Genomic DNA, 25843 nt, shown 5'->3' with positions numbered 1-25843 from the left:
CATGGACGGAGGGCCTGGTGGGCTGTCGTCCATGAGGTCGCTAAGAGTCAGACAGGACTGAGCGACTTCACTTTCACTTTTCACTTTCATGTATTAGAGAAGGAAATGGCAACCCACTCTAGTGTTCCTGCCTGGAGAATCCCAGGGATGGGGTAGCCTCGTGGGCTGTTGTCTATGGGGTCGCACAGAGTCAGACACGACTGAAGCAACTTAGCAGCAGCAGCAGCAGCAGTCCACCTAGATGTTGAGAAGTGCCTGACTGTATGTTAAATGTAGAGGTAGTGAACTATCACTTTATAAATATTTTTTTGCTCAAATTCATAGGAAGTACTGTCTCCTAAAGGAGATCTGTCCTGGGTGTTCATTGGAAGAACTGATGTTGAAGCTGAAACTCCAATACTTTGGCCACCTGATGTGAAGAGCTGACTCATTTGAAAAGACCCTGATGCTGGGAAAGATTGAGGGTGGGAGGAGAAGGGGATGACAGAGGATGAGATGATTGGATGGCATCACCAATTCAATGGACAGGAGTTTGGGTAAACTCCAGGAGTTGGTGGTGGACAGGGAGGCCTGGTGTGTTGCAGTTCATGGGGTTGCAAAGAATTGGACACGACTGAGTGACTGAACTGAAACTGTCTTTGGGAATGTTAAATGTTAAACCACCTCTGTGACCAGTATACTATTGTCTATACTTGTTCAGTGGTTTGGAGGAGGTGGGAGGGAAAGAATTACAGAAAGTAATATGCTAGTGTGCTTGCACCTGGTCATTTTCAGATGAAACCATTTTTATGTGTTATGTGCACTTTGTTTTGCTGTGTATATAGTGTATATAATGCACAAACGAGTCCTAATTTTGTGACATCTAGTCTCTAGATGTTAAAGAGGTTGCCAGTGTATGACACAGTAGTTAGTAAAATAAGCACATTTTGTACGCTTTGTGTTGAAATTCATAGGAATGCTTGTCTTCTGTAAATGATTTTCTGATATGAATTTATTCAAACACCTCTAAGCTACACATGCCTGTACTTGTCAACTGGATTGGTGGTGGAGAGAAGGAAGTGAGCGAAGGAATGGTTCAGGCCCAAATGGTTATATTTAGAAGATATTTCAAATCATAACCATTGCTACGTGTGCAATTTAACAATACTGTGTACATAGTGCACAAGTAAGTTCTTATATGAAATATCTTGTCTTGCTAGATATTTTGAAGTGCTTGATGCATTTAAAAGTAAAAGCAGTATAATAATGCTTCTTTTACATAGCTTTTTAAAACTTATGGGAAATACGGGAATTGGAATTGGAATTGTTAAATCTCCTCTCCGAATAGTATACTCTGTACTTTTTCACTGGGTTGAGGGAGGTGGGAGGGAAGTTTGCAAAAGATCTTTTGCTAGTGTGTAGTAGAACATTTCAGCTTACCATTGATTTATATGTGAAGTGCATTTCATTTAACTTTACTGTATATATTATGTATATACTGGACAAATGGGTCCCAATTTTATAATATCTAGTCTCTAGGTATTAAAGAGGTTGCCAATGTAAGACAAAAGTAGGGTTAGTAAACTAACATATTTTGTATACTTTGTGTTAAAATTCATTGAAGGGCTGTCTTCTGAAAAGGACTTTTGGAAGTGAAATTGTAATCACATCTAAGTGATACATATGTTTGTCCTCGCCGCCCACTGTTGGATGGATGGCAAAAAGGAGGAATTGGGAAAAATGGAAGGTTTAGACCAGAATGTTCCTTCATAGAAGACACCTTTGGATATAACTGTTGTTACACGTGTGTATTCAACAATACTGTGTATATAGCAGACAAACTTAAGTACATGTTTAGAAGTGCACAAAATATGTTAAAAGTAGAGGTAGTGAACTAACATTTTGTAGATATATCCTTTTGTTAAGATTCACATGAAATACTCATTTAGAAATGGAATGATCGAAATATTCAAACCACCTCTCTGAGCAGTACATATTATTTTATTTGTGTGGGTTCAGGGAGAAACTGCAAGGGGGTTTATACCAGTATGTTTATGTTAGGCAAGGTTAACCATTGTCCCATATTTGTCTCTGCGTTTTGGTTTACTTAGCTGTGTATATAGTGTACATAAGGGACAAACATCCAAATTTACAAGAACTAGACATGGAACAACAGACTGGTTCCAAATAGGAAAAGCAGTACGTCAAGGCTGTATATTGTCAACCTGCTTATTTAACTTATATGCAGAGTACATCATGAGAAACCCTGGGCTGGAAGAAACACAAGCTGGATCAAGATTGCTGGGAGAAATATCAATAACCTCAGATATGACACCACCCTTATGGCAGAATGTGAAGAGAAACTAAAAACCCTCTTGATGAAAGTGCAAGCGGAGAGTGAAAAAGTTGGCTTAAAGCTCAACATTCAGAAAACGAAGATCATGGCATCTGGTCCCATCACTTCATGGGAAATAGATGGGGAAACAGTGTCAAACTTTATTTTTGGGGGCTCCAAAATCACTGCAGATGGTGACTGCAGCCATGAAATTAAAAGACGCTTACTCCTTGAAAGGAAAGTTATGACCAACCTAGATAGCATATTGAAAAGCAGAGACATTACTTTGCCAACAAAGGTCTGTCTAGTCAAGACTATGGTTTTTCCAGTGGTCATGTATGGATTTGAGAGCTGGACTGTGAAGAAAGCTGAGAGCTGCAGAATTGATGCTTTTGAACTGTGGTGTTGGAGAAGACTCTTGAGAGTCCCTTGGACTGCAAGGAGATCCAATCAGTCCATTCTGAAGATCAGCCCTGGGATTTCTTCGGAGGGAATGATGCTAAAGCTGAAACTCCAATACTTTGGCCACCTCATGGGAAGAGTTGACTCATTGGAAAAGATTGATTCTGGGAGGGATTGGGGGCAGGAGGAGGGGACGACAGAGGATGAGATGGCTGGATGGCATCACTGACTCGATGGACGTGAGTCTGAGTGAACTCCAGGAGTTGGTGATGGACAGGGAGGCCTGGAGTGCTGTGATTCATGGGGTCGCAAAGAGTCAGACACCACAGAGCGACTGAACTGGACTGAACTGAGTCTTCCCAGATGTTAAAGAGGCTGCCAGTGTAGGACAAAAACAACCAATAAATACATTGTGTACACTTAATGTTAAAATTCATAGGAAACACTTCTGAAACAACTGGCAGAAGTGAAATTGTTAAAATCTGCTCTAAACATTACAGAGGCTTATTAGATTTGTGCAGTGGGTTGGTAGAGATGAGAAGGGGACAGGTTCTTGGCTAGAGTGTTGTTTAGATGACACTTTTAGACTATAGCCGTTGTATGCAGTGTATTCAGTGCTACCACATGTATGTACAGTGGACAAATTTAAATCCTTACTTGAAACATCTAGCTTTTGTAGATGTGTAAAAGTACACAACCTATTTTGAAAGTATAAACACCTTTTAAGTTTTTTTTTTTTTCTGTAAATTCATAGGAATGGTTTTACTTGGGGAGTGGAATTTGTCTTTGACTATAAGCTGATCTTCATGACCCAGATAATCACCGTGGTGTGATCACTTACCTAGAGCCAGACATCCTGAAATGTGAAGTCAAGTGGGCCTTAGAAAGCATCACTATGAACAAAGCTAGTGGAGGTGATGGAATTCCAGTTGAGCTATTCCAAATCCTGAAAGATGATGCTGTGAAAGTGCTGCACTCAATATGCCAGCAAATTTGGAAAACTCAGCAGTGGCCACAGGACTGGAAAAGGTCAGTTTTCATTCCGATCCCAAAGAAAGGCAATGCCAAAGAATGCTCAAAGTACCGCGCAATTGCACTCATCTCACACGCTAGTAAAGTAATGCTCAAAATTCTCCAAGCCAGGCTTCAGCAATATGTGAACCGTGAACTTCCTGATGTTCAAGCTGGTTTTAGAAAAGGCAGAGGAACCAGAGATCAAATTGCCAACATCTGCTGGATCATAGAAAAAGCAAGAGAGTTCCAGAAAAACATCTATTTCTGCTTTATTGACTATGCCAAAGCCTTTGACTGTGTGGATCACAATAAACTGTGGAAAATTCTGAAAGAGATGGGAATACCAGACCACCTGATCTGCCTCTTGAGAAATCTGTATGCAGGTCAGGAAGCAACAGAACTGGTCATGGAACAACAGACTGCTTCCAAATAGGAAAAGGAGTTCGTCAAGGCTGTATATTGTCACCCTGTTTATTTAACTTATATGCAGAGTACATCATGAGAAACGCTGGACTGGAAGAAACACAAGCTGGAATCAAGATTGCCGGGAGAAATATCAATAACCTCAGATATGCAGATGACACCACCCTTATGGCAGAAAGTGAAGAGGAACTCAAAAGCCTCTTGATGAAAGTGAAAGTGGAGAGTGAAAAAGTTGGCTTAAAGCTCAACATTCAGAAAATGAAGATCATGGCATCCGGTCCCACCACTTCATGGGAAATAGATGGGGAAACAGTGGAAACAGTGTCAGACTTTATTTTTTTGGGCTCCAAAATCACTACAGATGGTGACTGCAGCCATGAAATTAAAAGACGCTTACTCCTTGGAAGGAAAGTTATGACCAACCTAGATAGCATATTGAAAAGCAGAGACATTACTTTGCCAACAAAGGTCCGTCTAGTCAAGGCTATGGTTTTTCCTGTGGTCATGCATGCATGTGAGAGTTGGACTGTGAAGAAGGCTGAGCGCTGAAGAATTGATGCTTTTGAAGTGTGGTGTTGGAGAAGACTCTTGAGAGTCCCTTGGTCTGCAAGGAGATCCAACCAGTCCATTCTGAAGGTGATCAGCCCTGGGATTTCTTTGGAAGGAATGATGCTAAAGCTGAAACTCCAGTACTTTGGCCACCTCATGCGAAGAGTTGACTCATTGGAAAAGACCCTGATGCTGGGAGGGATTGGGGGCAGGAGGAGAAGGGGATGACAGAGGATGAGATGGCTGGATGACATCACTGACTCGATGGACGTGAGTCTCAGTGAAATCCGGGAGTTGGTGATGGACAGGGAGGCCTGGCGTGCTGCGATTCATGGGGTCGCAAAGAGTTGGACACGACTGAGCGACTGATCTGATCTGATAAGCTGATTGTTCAATGGGTCAGGGGAGGGGACAGGGAAGGAAGTGCAGAGAGAAGGGCTCTGTGTCCATTGGTCTTTAGACAAGTTCAGATTGTCTAGCCATTGTTCTGTTTGTGCATTTTAGTTAATATTGCTATGCATTAAACAACAAGCAAGTCTTAATGCCCAAAGTATATTAAAAGTAGAGGTAGTAAAATAACCCCTTAATAAATGTTCTTTCACTGGTTTTTAGGAAGGGCTGTGTCTTCTGGGAATATCTATGTTAATCCACCTCTTGGAACTAGATGTAGTCTGGTACTTAGTCACTGAAATGCTGGAGGAAGAGGAAGAGGAAGGGTGATGGGAAAGGCTCTTAGCTAACATCTCCAATATCTGGAAGACAGTTTTAGGTTATAACCATAGGTCTGTATGTGCATTTTTGTGAAGTACCTATTATTGAGGACAAGGTTCATTATTTTGCAACATCTAGGCTTTTTAGATGTCCTGAGATGACAGTGTATGATAAAAAATAGAACTCCTTTATTAATCAATTTGTAAATATCTTTATTATAATTGATTTTTTAAAAAAGGCAGCATCTTGGACCTGGAATTATTAAACTGTCTTTAAGCAATGTACATCAGGACTTGTTCATTTAGGTTGGCAGCTCAGGGGTGGAAGGAAGTATAGAGGAAGGGCTGTAGGTGGATGTGTTCATGTTTATCTTTTGATGATAACCATTGATGTGTGCATCCCCTGGCTGTACTGCAGGAATGCACTGTTAAACAACTCAGCAGAAACATACCTCCTTGCTAAAACCTTAATAGTTTAGATCGGATGATGAATCCTCTTAGGAGCACTATACTTTGTGTACTCTGTTGCTTTATGTCTCATTTTTAGTTGAACATTAAGGGAATGTAATATTTTAATCATAGCTCTGCCAATATGTTTATATAGAGGCCTGTTGTCATTTTTGTCTTTGAAATTTTTGTTGCCAAGAAAGGCAAGATTATATATTTTTTCCTTCCAGATTGAGTTGGTGTAGTGTATTCTTGGTTATCAAAATACTCACAGCTTTGGGACTTTGAAATGGACGGCAAGATAAATAACTGTATTATCTTAATTACATAAAAATGGATGCTTAATTGTGAACATACACAAATGAGACCTAGAGGGACATGTCAAATGGTTAAACTGCTTGTGATTATTAATGACTTTGTATTTTGCTTCTTGTGTTTTTTGGTTTCCTATTATGCACATGTTAACTTTTAAGAAATAAATATTATCTTGAAACCTCTTTTAAAAAGGCAAAGAAATATTCAGCAGGTGAAGGGATAAAAAAAAAAAAAAACACCAAACCAAACAAAAGAGGAGGAGATAGAGTCTATCTGAAAAAGAATTCAGAATAATGATAGTAAAGATGATCCAAAATCTTGAAAACAAAATGGATCTACAGATAAATAGACTAGAGACAAGAATTGAGAAGATGCAAGAAATGTTTAACAAGGACCTAGAAGAAATAAAGAAAAATCAGTCAACAATGAATAATGCAATAACTAAGATCAAAAGCACTCTAGAGGGAAACATTAGTAGACTAATTAAGGCAGAAGACAGGATAAGTGACATGGAAAATAGAATGGTGGAAATAAATGAAGCAGAGAGGAAAAAAGAAAAAAAAAGAGAAGAAATAAGGACACCTTCACAGACCTCTGGAACAATGTAAAATGCTCCAACATTCGAATGACAGGTGTCCCAGAAGAAGACAAAAACAAAGGGCATAAGAAAATACTTGAGCAGATAGTAGTTGAAAACTTCCCTAATATGCGGAAGGAAATGGCCACCCAAGTCCAAGAAACCCAGAGAGTCCAAAACAGGATAAACCCAGGGTGAAACACCCCAAGACAAATATTAATAAAACTAACAAAGATCAAACACAAAGAGAAAATATTAAAAGCAGCAAGGGAAAAGCAACAAATAACACACAAGGGGATCCCCATAGGGATAACAGCTGATCTTTCAATAGAAACTCTCCAGGCCAGAAGGGCATGGCAGGACATGCTTAAAGTGATGAAAGAGAAAAACCTACAACCAAGATTACTCTACCCAGAAAGGATCTCATTCAGATGTGAAGGAGAAATCAAAAGCTTTACAAACAAGAAAAAGCTGAGAGAATTCAGCACCACCAAACCAGCTCTTCAACAAATGCTAAAGGATCTTCTTTACACAGGAAACACAGTAAAGGTTTATAAAAATGAACTCAAAACAACAAAGTAAGTGGTAACAGGATCATACTTATCAATAATTACCTTAAATGTAAATGAGCTAAATGCTCCAACCAAAAGACAAAGACTGGCCAAGTGGATACAAAAACAAGACCTTATATATGCTGTCTTTAAGAGACCCACCTCAAACCCAGGGACACATACAGACTGAAAGTGAAGGGCTGGTAAAAGATATTTCATGCAAATGGGGACAGAAAGAAAGAAGGAGTAGCAGATATCTGATAAAATAGACTTTGAAATAAAGACCATGATAAGAGACAAAGAAAGTTAAAATGATCAAAGGATCAATCCAAGAAAAAGGTATAACAATTATAAATATATATGCACCCAACAGAGGAGCATGTCAATATGTAAGGCAGATGCTAAGTATGAAAGGGAAAATTAACAGTAACACAATAATAGTGGGGGACCTTAATACCCCACTCAAACCTATGAATTGATCATCCAAACAGAAAATTAGCAAGGAAACCCACACTCTAAATGATACAATGGACCAGTTAGACCTAACTGATGTCTATAGGGCATTTTGCCTGCCCCCAAAAAAGGTTTTCACCTTTTTCTCAAGTGGACATGGAATATTCTCCAGGGGAGATCACATCCTGGACCATAAATCTAGCCTCAGTAAAATTAAAAAAAAAAAAAAATTGACCATTTCAAGCATCTTTTCCGATCCCAATGAGGTAAGATTAGATGTCAACTACAGGGAAAAAACTATTAAAAATACAAAGATATGGAGGTTAAACAACATGATTCTGATAACCAACAGATCATAGGAGAAATCAAAAAGGAAATAAAAACATGCATAGAAACAACTGAGAATGAAAACAGGACAACCCAAACCTATGGGATTCAGTAACAGAAGTGCTAAGAGGGAGATTCATAGCAATATAAGCCTACCTCAAGAAACAAGAGAAACATCACATAAACAACCTAACTTTACATCTAAAGCAACTAGAAATAAAAGAAGAACCCCAAAGTTAGTAGAAGGAAAGAAATCATAAATATCAGAGCAGAAATAAATGAAAAAAAAATGAAGATTATAGCAAAAATCAACAAAACTAAAAGCTGGTTCTTTAAGAAGATAATTAAAATAGACAAACCATTAGCCAGACTCATCAAGAAAAAAAGGGAGAAGAACCAAATCAATAAAATCAGAAATGAAAATGGAGAAATCACAAAAGACAACACAGAAATATAAAAGATCATGAGACTGCTATGAGCAATTACATGCCAATAAAATGGACAATGTGGAAGAGATGGACAAATTCTTAGGAAAGTATAGCCTTCCAATACTGAACCAGGAAGAAATAGAAAATCTTAACAGACCCATAAAAGAAATCGAACCTATAATCAAAAATTTTGCAACAAACAAAAGCCCAGGTCCAGATGGCGCCACAGCTGAATTCTACCAAAAATTTAGAGAAGAGCTAACACCTATCCTCGGAGAAGGCAATGGCACCCCACTCCAGTATTCTTGCCTGGAAAATCCCATGGATGGAGGAGCCTGGTAGGCTGCAGTCCATGGGGTCGCTAGGAGTCGGACACGACTGAGTGACTTCACTTTCACTTTCCACTTTCATACATTGGAGAAGGAAATAGCAACCCACTCCAGTGTTCTTGCCTGGAGAATCCCAGGGACGGGGGAGCCTGCTGCGCTGCGGTCTCTGGGGTCGCATAGAGTCGGACACAACTGAAGCGACTTAGCAGCAGTAGCAGCAGCAACACCTATCCTACTCAAACTCTTCCATAAAACTGCAGAGGAAGGTAAACTTCCAAATTCATTCTATGAGGCCACCATCACCCTAATACCAAAACCAGACAAAGATGCCACAAAAAAGAAAACTACAGGCCAATATCATTGATGAACATAGATTCAAAAATCCTCAACAAAATTCTAGCAAACAGAACCCAACAACATATTAAAAAGATCATACATCATGACCAAGTGGGCTTTATCCCAGGGATGCAAGGATTCTTCAATATTCACAAATGAATCAATGTGATACACTGTATTAACAAATTGAAAGATAAAAACCATATGGTTATCTCAATAGATGCAGAGAAAGCATTTGACAAAATTCAGCACCAATCTATGATAAAAACTCTCCAGAAAGCATGCATAGAAGGAATATCCCTCAACAAAATAAAAGCCATATATGACAAAGGCACAGCAAACATTATCCTCAATGGTGAAAAACTGAAAGCACTTCCTCTAAAATCAGGAACAAGACAAGGGTGCCCACTCTCACCACTACTATTTAACATAGTATTGGAAGTCCTAGCCACAGCAATCAGAGAAGGAAAAAAATAAACAAATAAAAGGAATCCAGATTGGAGAAAAAGAAGTAAAATTCTCACTATTTGCAGATGACATGATTCTCTACAGAGAAAACCCTAAAGACACCACCAGAAAATTACTAGAGCTAATCAACGAATATACTAAAGTTGCAGGATATAAAATATACAGAAAAAGAAATTAAAGAAACAATCCCATTCACCATTACAACAAAAAGAATAAAATACTTAGGAATAAACTTACGCCAAGAAACAAAAGCCCTACATATAGAAAACTGTAAAATACTGATGAAATAAATCAAGGATGACACAAATAGATGGAGAAATATACCATGTCTGTGGATCAGAAGAATCAATATAGTGAAAATGAGTACGCTACTCAAAGAAATCTATAGATTCAACGCAATTCCTATTAGCTACCAATAGTATTGGTCAAGCAGGTTGATTTCTCTAGTTCCATTCTTTTTTCTCAAGATTGCTTTGGCTATTTGAGGTTTTTTGTATTTCCATACAAATTTTTAAATTATTTGTTCTTGTTCTCTGAACTAGAGGAATCAACCTGCCTGACTTCAGACTATACTACAAAGCTACAGTCATTAAGACAGTGTGGTACTGGCACAAAGACAGAAATATAGATCAATGGAACAAAATAGAAAGCCCAGAGATACGTATTAGCCACAAGGGCTTCTCTTTTGGCTCAGCTGGTAAAGAATCCGCCTGCAATACAGGAGATCTGGGTTCGATACCTGGGTTGAGAAGATCCTGTGGAGAAGGGATAGGCTACCGACTCCAGTATTCTGGCCTGGAGAATTCCACGGACTGTATGGTCCATGGGGTCACAAAGAGTTGGACACAACTAAGCAACTTTCATTTTCACTTTCAAAAAGCTTCAGTCATCAAGACAGTATGGTACTGGCACAAAGAAATATAGATCAATGGAACAACAAAAAAAGTCCAGAGATAAATCCATACACCAACAGACACCTTAACTTTGACAAGTAGGCAAAAATATACAATGCAGAAAAGACAATCTCTTTAACAACCCATGCTGGGAAACTGGTCAAACACCAGTAAAAGAATGAAACTAGAACACTTTCTAACACACACCTAAATAAACTCAAAATGGATTAAAGATCTAAATGTATGACAAGAAACTATTAAACTCTTAGAGGAAAACATAGGCTTAACACTCTATGACATAAATCACAGCAAGTTCCTCTATGATACACCTCCCAGAGTAATGAAAATAAAAACAAAAAATAAACAAATGGAATCTAATTAAATTTAAAAACTTCTGAACAACAAAGGAAACTATAAGCAAGGTGAAACAAGCAGCATTTAGAATGTGAGAAAATAATACCAGAAGAAGTAACAGACAAAGAATTAATTTCCAACATATGTAAGCAACTCACACATGCAGCTCAATACCAGAAAAACAAATGTCTCAATCAAAAAATAGAAGAAATGGGAGTAGCCCACATAGTCACCAGTAGAATCTGAAATGCAGTACTTCGGTGCAATCTAAAAATAACAGAATGATCTCTGTTTGTTTCCAAGGCAAACCATTCAATATCACAGTAATCCAAGTCTATGCCCCATCCACTAATGCTGAAGAAGGTGAAGTTGAACAGTTCTATGAAGACCTATAAGACTCTCTAGAACTAACACTCAAAAAAAATGTCCTTTCATCACAGGAGACTGGAATGCAAAAGTAGGAAGTCAAGAGATACCTGGAGTAACAGGCAAATTTGGCTTTGGAGTACAAAATGAAGCCGGGCATGGGCTAACAGAGTTTTGCAAAGAGAATGCAATGGTCAAAGCAAACACCCTTTTCCAACAACACAAGAGAAGACTCTACATATAGACATCACCAGATGGTCAACACCAAAATCATTTCGATTATATTCTTTGCAGCCAAAGATGGAGAACTCTATAGAGTCTGCAAAAACAAGACTGGGAGTTGACTGTGGCTCAAATCATGAACTCTTTATTCCCAAATTCAGACTTAAATTGAAGAAAGTAGGGAAAACCATTAGACCATTCAGGATGACCTAAATCAAATCCCTTAAGATTATACAATGGAAGTGACAAATATATTCAAGGAATTAGATCTGATATACAGAGTGCCTAAAGAACTATGGATGGAGGTTTGTGATAATGTACAGGAAGCAGGTATCAAGATCATCCCCCCAAAAAGAATTGCAAAATGGCAAAATGGTTGTCTGCGGAGCATTACAAATAGCTGTGAAAAGAAGAGAAGCGAAAGGCAAAGGAGGAAAGGAAAGATATACCCATTTGAATGCAGAGTTGCACAAAACAGCATGGAGAAATAAGAAAGACTTCTTCAGTTATCAATGCAAAGAAATAGAGGAAAACAATAGAATGGGAAAGACTAGAGACCTCAAGAAAATTAGATATACCAAAGGAACATTTCATGCAAAGATGGGCTCGATCAAGGACAGAAATGGTATGGCCCTAACAGAAGCAGAAGATATTAAGAAGAGGTAGCAGTAATACACAAAAGAACTATACAAAAAAGATCTGCATGATCCAGATAACCATAATGGTGTGATCACTAGCCTAGAGGCAGACATGCTGGACTGTGAAGTCAAGTGGGCATTAGGAAGCATCACTACGAACAAAGCCAGTGGAGGTGATGGAATTCCAGTTGAGCTATTTCAAATCTAAAAGATGATACTGTGGAAGTGCTGCACTCAATATGCCAGCAAGTTTGGAAAACTCAGCAGTGGCCACAGGGCTGGAAAAGGTCAGTTTTCATTTCAATCCCAAAGAAAGGCAATGCCAAACAATGCTCCAACCTCCATACAACTGCACTCATCTCACATGCTAGTCAAGTAATGCTCAAAATTTTCCAAGCCAGGCTTCAACAATATGTGAACCATGAACTTCCAGATGTTCAAGGTGGTTTTAGAAAAGGCAGAGGAACCAGAGATGAAACTGCCAACATCTGCTGATCACTGAAAAAGCAAGAGAGTTCCATAAAAATGTCTATTTCTGCTTTATTGACTATGCCAAAGATTTTACAGTGTGGATCACCATAAACTGTGGAAAATTCTTCAAGAGATGGGAATACCAGACCACCTGATCTGCCTCTTGAGAAATCTGTATGCAGGTCTGGAAGCAACAGTTAGAACTGGACGTGGAACAACAGACTGGTTCCAAATAGGAAAAGGAATACATCAAGGCTGTATATTGTCACCCTGCTTATTTAATGTATATGCAGAGTACATCATGAGAAATGCTTGACTGGATAAAGTACAAGCTAGAATCAAGACTGCCAGGAGGAATATCAATAACCTCAAATATGCAGATGACACCACTCTTCTGGCAGAAAGTTACGATGAACTAAAGAGCCTCTTGATGAAAGTGAAAGTGGAGAGTGAAAAAGTTGGCTTAAAGCTCAACATTCAGAAAACTAAGAACATGGCATCCAGTCCCATCACTTCATGACAAACAGATACGGAAACAGGGGAAACAGTGACACTTTATTTTGGGGGGCCTCCAAAATCACTACAGACAGTGAATGCAGCCATGAAATTAAAAGATGCTTACTCCTTGGAAGAAAAGTTATGACCAACCTAGACAGCATATTAAAAAGCAGAGACATTACTTTGCCAACAAAGGTCCTTCTAGTCAAGGCTATGGTTTTTCCAGTGGTCATGTGTGGATGTGAGAGTTGGACCTTAAAGAAAGTTGAATGCTGAAAAATTGATGCTTTTGAACTGTGGTGTTGGAGAAGACTCTTGAGAGTCCCTTGGACTGCAAGGAGATCCAACCAGACCATCGTAAAAGAAATCAGTCCTAAATATTCATTGGAAGGACTGATGCTGAAGCTGAAACTCCAATACTTTGGCTACCTGATGTGAAGAGTTGACTCACTGGAAAAGACCCTGATGCTGGGAAAGATTGAAGGTGGGAGAAGGGGACGACAGAGGATGAGATGGCTGGATGGCATCACCGAGTCAATGGACATGAGTTTGGGTAAACTCCGGAAGTTGGTGATGGACAGGCAGGCCCAGCGTGCTACGGTCCATGCGTTCCCAGAGTCAGACACAACTGAGCGACTGAACTGAAGCATTTTTTATTTTTGTACTACCAGTATGCAATAAAATGCCCTGTAAACAAATGTTTGTTAACACACTCATTAAATAAGGAATGTTAAAGATATCTCTGAGACTTTGTAGCAAGGCCAAAATAGTCTGAAAACAGCAATAAATAAAATTTATACTGTCAATTATCAATTTGATAAAAAAGACTTAAATGCAATTTGCAAATACTGAGAATTTGAAATGATTAAACTTCCAACTTTTATTAAAATTTTAAAACGAGATAAAACATAAACATTTCCTTTTTCAAAATACTAAAGAAAGATATCAATATTAAAAATAACTGTCTGGTTATGAGTTACTCTAGAGTACATGTCACATTGATTTTAAATATTCAACATTTCATGACAAAATGTCAAGGTTTGGCTCCAAAAAATCAACATCTTTGAAAAAGGGTGACTACAAAAATATCTTCCATGTAAAAAATAAAGTAGCAACACTCTTGGAGATGATGGCCATGTCTTATACTTATCAGTTTTTTCTCTTCATACCAAGTGTAAGCATAAAAGAATATGAAGAACCTTAGATCAAATGGGACAACAGAATGTGCTCCTGCCACTTAAAAATACACACATTACTTATTACTTAATATTTTGTAATAATCAATACAACCCCAAAACGATGACTTGGCTAAAATTTTTAACTTTCACAGAAACCCCAAATGACTATAAACTGTGATTTTTGGACAGTACATGTAAAATCACCGAAATTCAAACACACTATTTAAAACTGCAGAAATAAAAACAAATTACGAATGTATTATATAATTCATTTAATTATTTATTATTGGAGACATTCTTTTTTCCTCTAATAAAAAGAATAGCAATGATATATATGGTATTGGAAGAAAAGTAAGAGCTTCTATAAAACACTGTGAAAAGAAATTTCAATTATCACTAAATATGCCAAGTTTTAGTTTAAATGCAAAAGAAGCTAGTCAGTAGACTTAAGAAACTTGAAGTAGAGCCATTTCCATTTGAACCAATGATTTGCAATAGTTCCTAGATAATTCTTCAGAAAAGTCTTTCTACAGATTAACTAAACAGTTTAGAACATGAAGACACAGGTACAGAACAGAACATGAACAGGTCACCCAACATAACTGGTCTCCATGGTTACTACAATGCAGTCCACAGGAGCAGGTGGTGAAGGAAACCAATACAGTTCAGTGATGTAGAGTTGTCAGAAACCTAGATCCTGACACTCTTTTTCTATTACCTGATGGTTAGTTGTTTAGCTAGATGAAATGGAAATAAAACTGAAAGAAATCCAAAAAGGAAATAAAAAATGAAAGCTTTGCCTCAACATTTTTTACTTCCGGTGAAGTCAAATGGTTTCCACCACTGAGCAAACTGCAGTGCTTTCTTCCTCTGATCTTCAAAGCTTTCTCGCATCCCTTTCCTCCAAACTCTTGGTTCTATATCCAGCATGCCACCAATGATTTCCTTTTAAAGAATGAGAAAAATACACACACATACATGTATAAAGACTGAAAAATAGGAATCAAGCTATTCCTGTTTATTCTGTTACTAAATATAATATTAAGTCCTTCTCTGCAAGGATGCTTACATTTTATATAAATATTAGTTTCAAGTTAAAAACAAACAAACAAAACTTGTTTTCATTTAATTCTAACTATGTAAACCCTGTGATTCCAAGGGTCCTTAGTTGTGTCTCCTGTCAAATAATTTGTCCATTTTGTTGCTTCTTAGTACATCTATCAGACAGCAGCAAAGGGGAAGAAGAGAGAATGAAATTTAATTAATTTGGTCCTTATTAGCTGCTCTGGTAAGAAAGTCTGAAGAAAAAGTTGACCAACATGTAGCAATTATAAACTTGATTGTTCAACTACAGTTTAATCTTAGGCTAATATTCTCTCTACTATCCAATATATTTAAAAGCCAGTTTCTTCTATTAGCTGGAGATCTTTTTTTAAGAAATGAAATCATATTTTAGTACCAATCCATGTAAACCAATAATTAAAAATTATAATCACCTTCATTTAAAAAGCCATATTCCCAAGTCCTGAAATAATATATTTTCAATGGTCTGCTTATTATTCTAGATAATTTCTTTCACGATTGTCTTCCTGTTCCTATGATATCAGCTATAGAGATTAATTAAATTTATGAGAGTGAGTGGGTTTCTCTGGTGGTTCAGTGGCAAAGAACCCTCCTGCCAATGCAGGTGATGCTGGTTTGATCCCTGGGTCACGAAGATCCCCTGGAGAAGTAAACAGAACTCACTCCAGTATTCTTGCCTGGGAAATCCCATGGACAGAAGAGTCTGGCAGGCTACAGTCCATGGGGTCACAAAAGAGTTGGAGGTGACTTAGTGACTGAGGACAGATGCATGATAGTGAGTATCCATATACAGAAAGATATGGGGGAGATTTATAATGCTTCAAGGAAGAGAAGTATGGTAATACAGGAAAACTCTGGGCTCGAGGTAGAATTCTGCATATTCAGTCTAGGTCTACAGGACTGTTAAGACCTTGGATGTAATTGCTCTAAGACATAGGTTCTTCATCTTAACAAACACTCTATTAATGAAGGGATCTACTATATACAAGCAATGGCCAAATACTGTAGGTGATACAGAAATAACTAACACACATTTCTCTGTCTTCAGAAAACTCATAATAGAATGCAGAGCTGTGGTGGGAGCCACAATAATAACCCAACTACATAAAGGACTGTCTTATAAAGCAGAATAAGGTAAATGCCAAAGTAGACTATATAGAGACTCAAAAAGAAAGGAGATTCTATTTGCTGGATATATCAAGAAAAGCTTCATGGAAAAGGAAATCTCTTCGTTGGGTAAAGGAAGTAAAGGGGCCAAGAGAGACATAGTGTAAAAAGAGGACAAATTTAATGCAAGAGTTTCTTAGCATCAGCCAATCACTAGCCATGTAGTTTAAGAAAGCCTAGCTTTATTGACCTAAATTTTTCTAAAATTTGACCTAAAATTTTCTATAAAACATCAAGTTTTGTCTCATGTGTACCATTAAGGCACACATACTACAAGGATTGATCCTTGTTCTGTTACCGAAGCAAATATTAATGTAAAGAGACCAGTCCTTCTTGCTGTCTAAACAACTGCAGGCTGAAGGGAGTTTGTGCGTACATAGGCTTTTTCTTGGAAAGAAATTTCGAGGAAAATGGATTAGCACTGTAACGCTAACTAAAAGTTTTCAACACTAAAACAGTATCATATAAATCATAACATGTGCATAATATTTGAAGGAGGACAATCTCCCAATTAAACTTAGGCAAGTTAAAAACTAGGTATTTACTTCATTTTTACTAGAATCATTTTTTTAAATAAAAGCAGAGTCATAAAATTTCTGAGTTATAAAACTCTACTGAAATTTAACAATGTTTTTCAGAGTAATGAAAACTAATTTCTTTCTAGTTAACTCTGGGAAAAGATATTCTCTCAGACAAGTTTCTAAAACGTATTTCAACAGTTCATAGATGAACGTGATTTGGAGTCTCTCGTTAGCCTTTAAGGACAACAGTATAAAAAATTATGAGTCCAAACTGCTCACAGGTCCCTAATCATTGTAGAAAATGATCTGACACAGGGGATGAAAGTGGGTAGGAAGAACAGGGAACCATGGACAAAGTTCATCTAGGCTCCTCTAATTTAGAGAGAAAGGCCTGACTTACACTAGATTGAAAGGTTACTTTCTTGAGCTGTTATTGCCCAAACTTCTTTTGATTGCTCCCATGCTACATTAATTTCATTCTAGGCCCTGATACTAACTTACATACTTCCCAGATATTCAAAAGAACTTAAATTTAAGGACTACACCCCTAGAAGACAATCTGTAGTAATGGAAAGAATCTACTAGCAACTGAAAGATCTACAGTATCTGACCAGAAACTATGTGAAATGAGTGCTATATTCTTCTAGGAGCGTACAGTACTTAGTTATAAACGAATCTGTGAGATCATTTGTTTTCTAGTTCAACCAAGAGCTTATGCACCCCTTGGTCTGTCACTTACTAGCACATGATCCTGGGGAAGTTATATTGGTTTCAACATCTATAAAATATAGATTGGTTTCAACATCTATAAAATGAAAGTATAAAATGTCTACATGATAGTGTTATTATGAGCATTAAATGAGTGCTAAGAACATTACCAGGCTCACTGTAAATCCTCAATGAATAGGTTATCATCATTATCAATTATCATTCTCAGCACAAGCCTGGCTGTCTCCACAGGAAAACACTACAGTCACTGCTGACACTGTCAACAAACCGTTTGGTTCCAAAGTAACATTCCTGATTGTTATAAATATCCTGGTATATATTTCTTAATAGCTTCTGGGTACTCCCTCTGAAAACTGGGTTTTACAACAGTCACCAACTTCACTGTACATTGTGCCCAAAGTTATTTCCCTTCAAAAGCAATGTGACAAAATGGCTAAATTCTGAAATTTTACCAATCTGTGAGCATACCTTTCCAAAGTAATGTGGGAATTTGTGCTGATCTTCAATGACATGGGCAAACCCTCCCTGGAGGCCAAAATCCACAGAGAAGTAAGGTAAGCCTTTGGGTACCTAAAAAACAGATAAATCACACTTGAAAACAGCATGAAATCAGGAAGTTATGCTTAATCCCTCTTCCTAATTAAGTATTCCTCAAGACAAACATATACAATGAATTTCCAATTATAAAAATACTTCAAAAAATAATCTAACATCTTAACTAAAACATTTCATTTTGTTGACTTTCGGTTGGATAGTGCTTCATAATATCCAGCAATTATAATCAGAACCAATTATTTTTCTGTCTCTGGGAAAAACAGCAAAGAAAAAGGCACTTTAAAAATATTTAACAACACAATAATTTTCTTTAGACTATGCAAATACAGATTAAGGATATGCTTTCTTGTATTTTTTCTCACAGTGCAGAAAAGGAACTGGGGCTTAGTCATATACTCAGAGCTTTGTTTATAATATCCTGGAACTTTTATTACTACTTATTGATCAAAGATAAATACAAACAATCATAGCTTTTTTATTAACTGGTAAGGTGGTATAGTAATATTTAGTTTATCAATCTCATTTTAAAATATTTCCAGTATTAAGTATTATCTTTCCCTACCTTTTTTCCCTCCCTCTTACTAAACACACTCAAAGACACACATGAACACACACACACACGTGTGCAGACATGAAGTATTTCAGACACTATCTTGATTGGAAAAGGTCATAATTTCTAGCTTTATATTAAGTAGATCTTCTGTCCTTGCAAGTTTTCCCTCCAAGCCCTAATTCTGTTACTAGAAAGTATTCAAACTGGTCAATTTAAAGTAATATTGGGCACTTCCCTGGTGGTCCAGTGGCTAAGACACTGTGCTCCCAAGGAAGGGGGCCTGGGGTCGAACAGTGGTTGAGGAACTAGAACCCACATGCCGAACTAAGAATTTACATGTCACAACTAAAGATGTGGCACTAAGACCCAACACAGCCAAATAAGTAAATAAATAAATTTTTTTAAAAAAGTAATATTGCAGTTGTTCAGTCACAAAGTCGTGTCCAACTCTTTGCGACCCCATGGACTGCAGCATGCAGGCTTCCCTTTCCTCCACTATCTCCCAGAGTTTGCTCAAATTCATGTCCAGTGAGTTGGTGATGTTATCTAACCATCACATCCTCTGCCACCCCCTTCTCCTGCCTTCAATCTTTCCCAGCGTCAAGGTCTTTCCAAATGAGTTGGCTCTTCACATCAGCTGGGCAAAGTATTGGAGCTTCAGCATCAGTCCTTCCAATGAATATTCAAGGTTGATTTCCTTTAGGACTGACTGGTTTGATCTCCTTGTAGCCCAAGGACATCATGTCTTCTCCAGCATCACAATTTCAAAGCATCAATTCCTCTGCACTCAGCCTTCTTTATGGTCCCAGTCTCAAATCCATACCTGACTATTGGAAAAACCACAGGTTTGACAATATGGAACTCTGTCAGCAAAATGATGTCTCTGCTTTTTAATATGTTGTCTCAGATTGTCGTAGCTTTCCTTAAAGGAACAAGCATCTTTTAATTTCATGGCTGCAGTCACCATCCACAGTGCTTAACATCTCTCTCCCTTAATCCCCTCATAAAGTCACATTTGCTAATTTTGGCAGTGAATTATATTTGTTGTCATTCAGTTACTCAGTCATGGCCAACTTTTTGTGATCCCATGGATGCAACATGTCAGGCTTTCCTATTCTTCACCATCTCCCAGAGCTTGCTCAAACTCATGTCCATCAAGTAAGGGATGCCATCCAACAATCTCATCCTCTGTCGTCCCCTTCTCCTCCTGCCTTCAATCTTTCCCTGGACCAGCATCTTTTCTAATGAGCTGGCTCTTCACATCAGGTGGCCAATGTATTGGAGCTTCAGCTTCAGCATCAGTCCTTCTAATGATTATTCAGAATCAATTTCCATTCAGATTGACTGGCTTGATCTCCTTGCAGTCCAAGAGTCTTCTCCAGCACCATAGTTCAAAAGCATCAGTTCTTCAGAGATCAGCCTTCTTTATGGTTCAACTTTCACATCCATACATGATTACTGGAAAAACCATACACTTGACTGTATGGACCTTTGTTGGCAAAATAATGTCTCTGCTTTTTAATACACTGTCTAGGTTTGTCATAGTTTTTCTACCAAGGAGTGTCTTTGGATTTTGTGACTGCATTCACCATCTGCAGTGACTTTGAACACATGAAAATAAAGTCTGTCCCTGTTTCCACATCTGTCTGCCATAAAGTGATGGAACTGGAGGCCATGATCTTTGTTTTTTGAATGTTGAGTTTATGCCAGCTTTTTCCCTCTCCTCTTTCACCTTCATCAAGAGGCTATTAGTTCTTCTTTGGTGTCTGCCATAAGGGTGGTGTCATCTGCATATCTGAGGTTATTGATATTTCTCCTTACAATCTTGCTTCCAGTTTGTGTTTCATCTAGCCTGGCATTTCACATGATGTATTCTGCGTATAAGTTAAATAAGCAGAATGACAACATACAGCCTTGATGTACTCCTTTCCCAATTTGGAACCAGTCTGTTGTTTCATCTTTGGTGTTAACTTTTGCTTCCTGATATCCATACAGGTTTCTCAGAAGGCAGGTAAAGTGGTCTGGCAGCCCCATCTAATTAATAATTTTCCATCGTTTGTTGTGATCCACACAGTCAAAGGCTTTAGAATAATCAATGAAACAGAAGTAGATGTTTTTCTGGAATTCTCTTGCTTTTTTGATGATCCATCAGATGTTGGCAATTTGATCTCTGGCTCCTCTCCCTTTTCTAAATCCAGCTTGAACATCTGAAAGCTCTCAGTTCATGTACTATGGAAGCCTGGCTTGGAGAACTTGAGTATCACTTTGATAGCATGTGAAATGAATGCAATTGTGCGACAGTTTGAACATTTTTTGGCATTACTTTCTTTGGGATTGGAAATGAAAACTGACCTTTTCCAGTCCGGTGGCCACTGCTGAGTTTTCCAAATTTGCTGGCATATTGACTGCAGCACTTTAACAAACACTATCATCTTTTAGGATCTGAAATAGTCTAGCTGGCATTCTATCACCTCCACTAGCTTTGTTCACAGTGATGTTTCCTAAGGCCCACTTGACTTCACACTCCAAGATGTTTGGCTCTAGGTGAATGATCACACCATCGTGGTTATCCAGGTCATTAAGATATTTTTTTTGTATAGTTTTTCTGTGTATTCTTGCCACCTTACTTAAAATCTTCTAATTCTGTTAGATCCATACCATTTCTGTCTTTTATTACGCCCATCTTTGCATGGAATGTTCCCTTGGTATCTCTAATTTTCTTGAAGAGATGTCTAGTCTTTCCCATTCTATTGTTTTCTTATGTTTCTTTGCATTGTTCACTTTGGAAGACTTTCTTATCTCTACTTGCTAGTCTTTGGAACTCTGCATTCAGGGGGGCGTATCTTTCCTTTTCTCCTTTGCCTTTTGCTTCTCTTCTTTCCTTAGCTATTTGTAAGGCCTCCCCAGAAGGCCATTTTGTCCTTTTGAATTTCTTTTTTCTCAGGGATGGTTTTGGTCACTGCCTCCTGTACAATATCATAAACCTCCATCCATAGTTCTTCAGACACACTATCAGATCTGATCCCTTGATTATCACTTCCATTATACAATCATTGGGGATTTGATTTAGGTCATACCTTAATGGCCTAGTAGTTTTCCCTACTTTCTTCAATTTAAGTCTGTGTTCGGCAATAAGGAGTTCATTATCTGAGCCACAGTCAGCTCCTGGTCTTATTTTTTCTGACTACATAGAGCTTCTCTATCTTACGCTGCAAAGATATAATCAATCTGATTTTGGTACTGACCCAAGAAAAAGAAATGCAAAAAAGCAAATTGGCTGTCTGAGGAGGCCTTACAAATAGCTGTGAAAAGAAGAGAAGCGAAAAGCAAAAGGGAAAAGGAAAGATATAACCATTTGAATGCAGAGTTCGAAAGAATAACAAGGAGAGATAAGAAAGCATTCCTCAGCAATCAATGAAAAGAAATAGAGGAAAACGATACAATGGGAAAGACTAGAGATCTCTTCAAGAAAATTAGAGACACCAAGGGAACATTTCATGCAAAGATGGGCTCAATAAAGGACAGAAATGATAAGGACTTTACAGAAGCAGAAAATATTAAGAGGTGGCAAGAATACACAGAAGAACTGTATAAAAAAAGATCTTCATAACCCAGATAATCACGATGGTGTGATCACTCACCTAGAGCCAGATATCCTGGAATGTGAAGTCAAATGGGAATTAGGAAGCATCACTACAAATAAAGCTAGTGGAGGTGATGGAATTCCAGTTGAGCTATTTCAAATCCTGAAAGATGATGCTGTGAAAGTGCTGCACTCAATATGCCAGCAAATTTGGAAAATTCCGCAGTGGCCACAGGACTGGAAAAGGTCAGTTTTCATTCCAATCCCAAAGAAAGGCAATGCCAAAGAATGCTCAAACTACCACACAATTGTACCCATCTCACACACTAGTAAAGTAATGCTCAAAATTCTCCAAGCCAGGCTTCACCAATACGTGAATCTTGAACTTGCAGATGTTCAAGTTGGTTTTAGAAAAGGCAGAGGAACCAGAGATCAAACTGCCAACATCCGCTGGATCATTGCAAAAGCAAGAGAGTTCCATAAAAACATCTATTTCTGCTTCATTGACCATGCGAAAGCCTTTGTGTGGATCACAATAAACTGTGGAAAGTTCTTAAAAAGATGGGAATACCAGACCTCCTGAGCTGCCTCCTGAGACATTTGTATGTGGGTCAGGAAGCAATAGTTAGAACGGACATGGAACAACAGACTGGTTCCAAATAGGAAAAGGAGTATGTCAAGGCTGTATATTGTCACCCTGCTTATTTAACTTATATGCAGAGTACATCATGAGAAACGCTGGGCTGGAGGAAGCACAAGCTAGAATAAAGATTGCTGGGAGAAATATCAATAACCTCAGATATGCAGATGACACCATCCTTATAGCAGAAAGTGAAGAACTAAAGAGCCTCTTGATGAAAGTCAAAGAGGAGAGTGAAAAAGTTGGCTTAAAACTCAACATTCAGATAACTAATATCATGGCACCCAGTCCCATCACTTCATGGCAAATGGATGGGGAAACAGTGGAAACAGTGGCTGACTTTATTTTTCTGGGCTCCAAAATCACTGCAGATGGTGACTGTAGCCATGAAATTAAAAGACACTCCTTGGAAGAAAAGTTATGACCAACATAGACAGCATATTAAAAAGCAGAGACATTACTTTGCCAACAAAGGTCTGTCTAGTCAAGGCTATGGTTTTTCCAGTGGTCATGTATGGATGTGAGAGTTGGACTATAAAGAAAGCTGAGCACCAAAGAATTGATGCTTTAGAACTGTGGTGTTGGAGAAGACTCTTGAGAGTCCCTTGGACTGAAAGGAGATCCAACCAGTCCATTCTAAAGGAGATCAGTCCTGGGTGTTCATTGGAAGGACTGATGTTGAAGCTGAAACTCCAATACTTTGGCCACCTGATGCGAAGAGCTGACTCATTTGAAAAGACCCTGATGCTGGGAAAGATTGAGGGCATAAGGAGACCAGGACAAAAGAGGATGAGATGGTTGGATGGCATCACCAACTTGATGGACATGGGTTTGGGCGGACTCTGGGAGTTGGTGATGGACAGGAGGCCTAGCATGCTGCAGTTCATGGGGTTGCAAAGAGTTGGACATGACTGAGTGACTGAACTGAACTGAACTGATGTCCATATGTAGAACCATCTCTTGTGTTGTTGGAAGCAGGTGTTTGCTATGACCAGTGCATTCTCTTGGCAAAACTCTGTTAGCCTTTGCTCTGCTTCCTTTTGTATTCAAAGACCAAACTTGCCTGTTACTCCAGGTTTCTCTTGACTTCCTACATTTGCATTCCAGTCCCCTATGATGAAAAGCACATCTCTTCTTTAGTGTTAGTTCTAGAAGGTCTTATAGTTCTTCATAGGACCTTTCAACTTCAGTTTCTTTGGCATTAGTGGTTGGGGCATAGGCTTGGATTACTATGATACTGGTTGAATGGTTTGCCTTGGAAACGAACAGAAACCATTTTGTCGTTTTTGAGATTGCCCCGAAGTACTGCATTTCAGACTGTTTTGTTGACTCTGAGGGCTACTCCCTTTCCTCTAAGGGATTCTTGCCCACAGTGGTAGATATAATGGTCATCTGAATTAAATTTGACTATTACTGTCCACTGTAGTTCACTGATTCCTAAAATGTCGATGTTCACTCTTGCCATCTCCTGTTTGACCACTTCCAATTTACCTTGATTCATGGACCTAACATTGCAGGTTCCTATGCAATATTGTTAAAAGCATCAGACATTACTTTCACCACCAAACATATCCATAACTGGGTGCTATTTCTGCTTTGGCTCAGCCTCTTCATTCCTTTTGGAGGTATTGCTCTGCTCTTCTCCAGGAGCATATTGGACACCACCAACCTGGGGAGTTCATCTTTCAGTGTCGTATCTTTTTGCCTTTTCATACTGTCATGGGGTTCTCAAGGCAAGAATGCTGCAGTGGTTTGCCATTCCCTTCTCTGATGGACCACGTTTTGTCAGAACTCTCCACCATGATCCGTCCATCTGGGGTGGCCCTACACGGCATGATTCAGTTTCACTGAATTACATATTTCTATTTAATTACATATATTTTGTATTGTGCCCTCCAGAAGTCATGCCTTGGGAAGAGATAGTGTAGTGTGATAGGGTGGAAGAAGAGTGGTCATCTTGAAATAGTATAAAGCAATTAAAACCGGGGCCTATAAAGAGTTGTATAGGTTATAGGAAAAGTGTAAGTTAAACAATCAGTTTACAAAATAGTATATAACATACAATGCAGAGAAATGGTTACTACTCGTGCTTTTTAAAAAATATTTTCACATTTTTAAAGTAAAATTTAAAACACATATGACATAGTTAGCCAAAAAAAATAGATAGACAAGACTCTAATCACAGTTCTGTTACTTATAACTATAATTTTAGGCAAGTTGTTTAAGATCTGTGAGTCTTAACAATAAATATGAAGAGCTCAGAAGTCTGCTGTGAGGATCAAATAGAAAAATGCATATTAAGTACACAGACTAATGTTTGGCAAAGAGAATATTATTCAAATATTATTTTCATTTCCATCTCCTACTAACAATGCTTTGTGCAAATCTAGTAGTCAAAAAAGAATGGAAGGCTCCATTAAAATACTTTTTGCTATCTGAAATAGATCAATGTATGAACATGAATATGAATGGCTAAAATTATATTGAAGACTACATGGTAAAGAACAGTACTCTCCAGGAAGAGATCTTGAGGAATCAACTTATGATAACAGTGCCCATGTTTTTTGTTGGTATGATACTGTATTTTGCAGAAAAATGGCTTCCTAAATATGTCAATGCTCTTATTCCCTATTTGCCATAAATAAATTATATTATAAGGCAAAAGGGGCTTTGCAGATATGATTAAGTTAGAGATCTTGAAATGGAAAGATTATCCCAGGTTATACAGGATATGACAGAAAGGTCAGAG

General features: G+C 38.1%; 1 protein-coding gene across 5 annotated transcripts in view; it reads right to left on the bottom strand.

Moving 5' to 3' along the window:
* Positions 1–13722: 13722 nt before the first annotated feature.
* Positions 13723–25843, bottom strand: part of CWF19L2 (CWF19 like cell cycle control factor 2) — a 138375-nt gene continuing 126254 nt past the window's right edge. For all 5 annotated transcript variants that reach the window (XM_005215777.5, XM_024975723.2, XM_059875072.1 and 2 more), the window contains 2 exons: positions 18232–18333; positions 13723–15208 (listed from right to left, as the gene is read on the bottom strand). In XM_005215777.5, coding sequence (XP_005215834.1) covers positions 15065–15208; positions 18232–18333 — 246 coding nt within the window. In that variant the 3' untranslated portion in view covers positions 13723–15064. The remainder of the gene's footprint in view (positions 15209–18231; positions 18334–25843) is intronic.

Source organism: Bos taurus, chromosome 15 (genome assembly GCF_002263795.3).
Source record: "Bos taurus isolate L1 Dominette 01449 registration number 42190680 breed Hereford chromosome 15, ARS-UCD2.0, whole genome shotgun sequence".
NCBI classification, from domain to species: Eukaryota; Metazoa; Chordata; class Mammalia; order Artiodactyla; family Bovidae; genus Bos; species Bos taurus.
The sequence above is the reverse complement of the archived record's forward strand: the minus strand, read 5'-3'. Positions and strand labels throughout refer to the sequence as shown.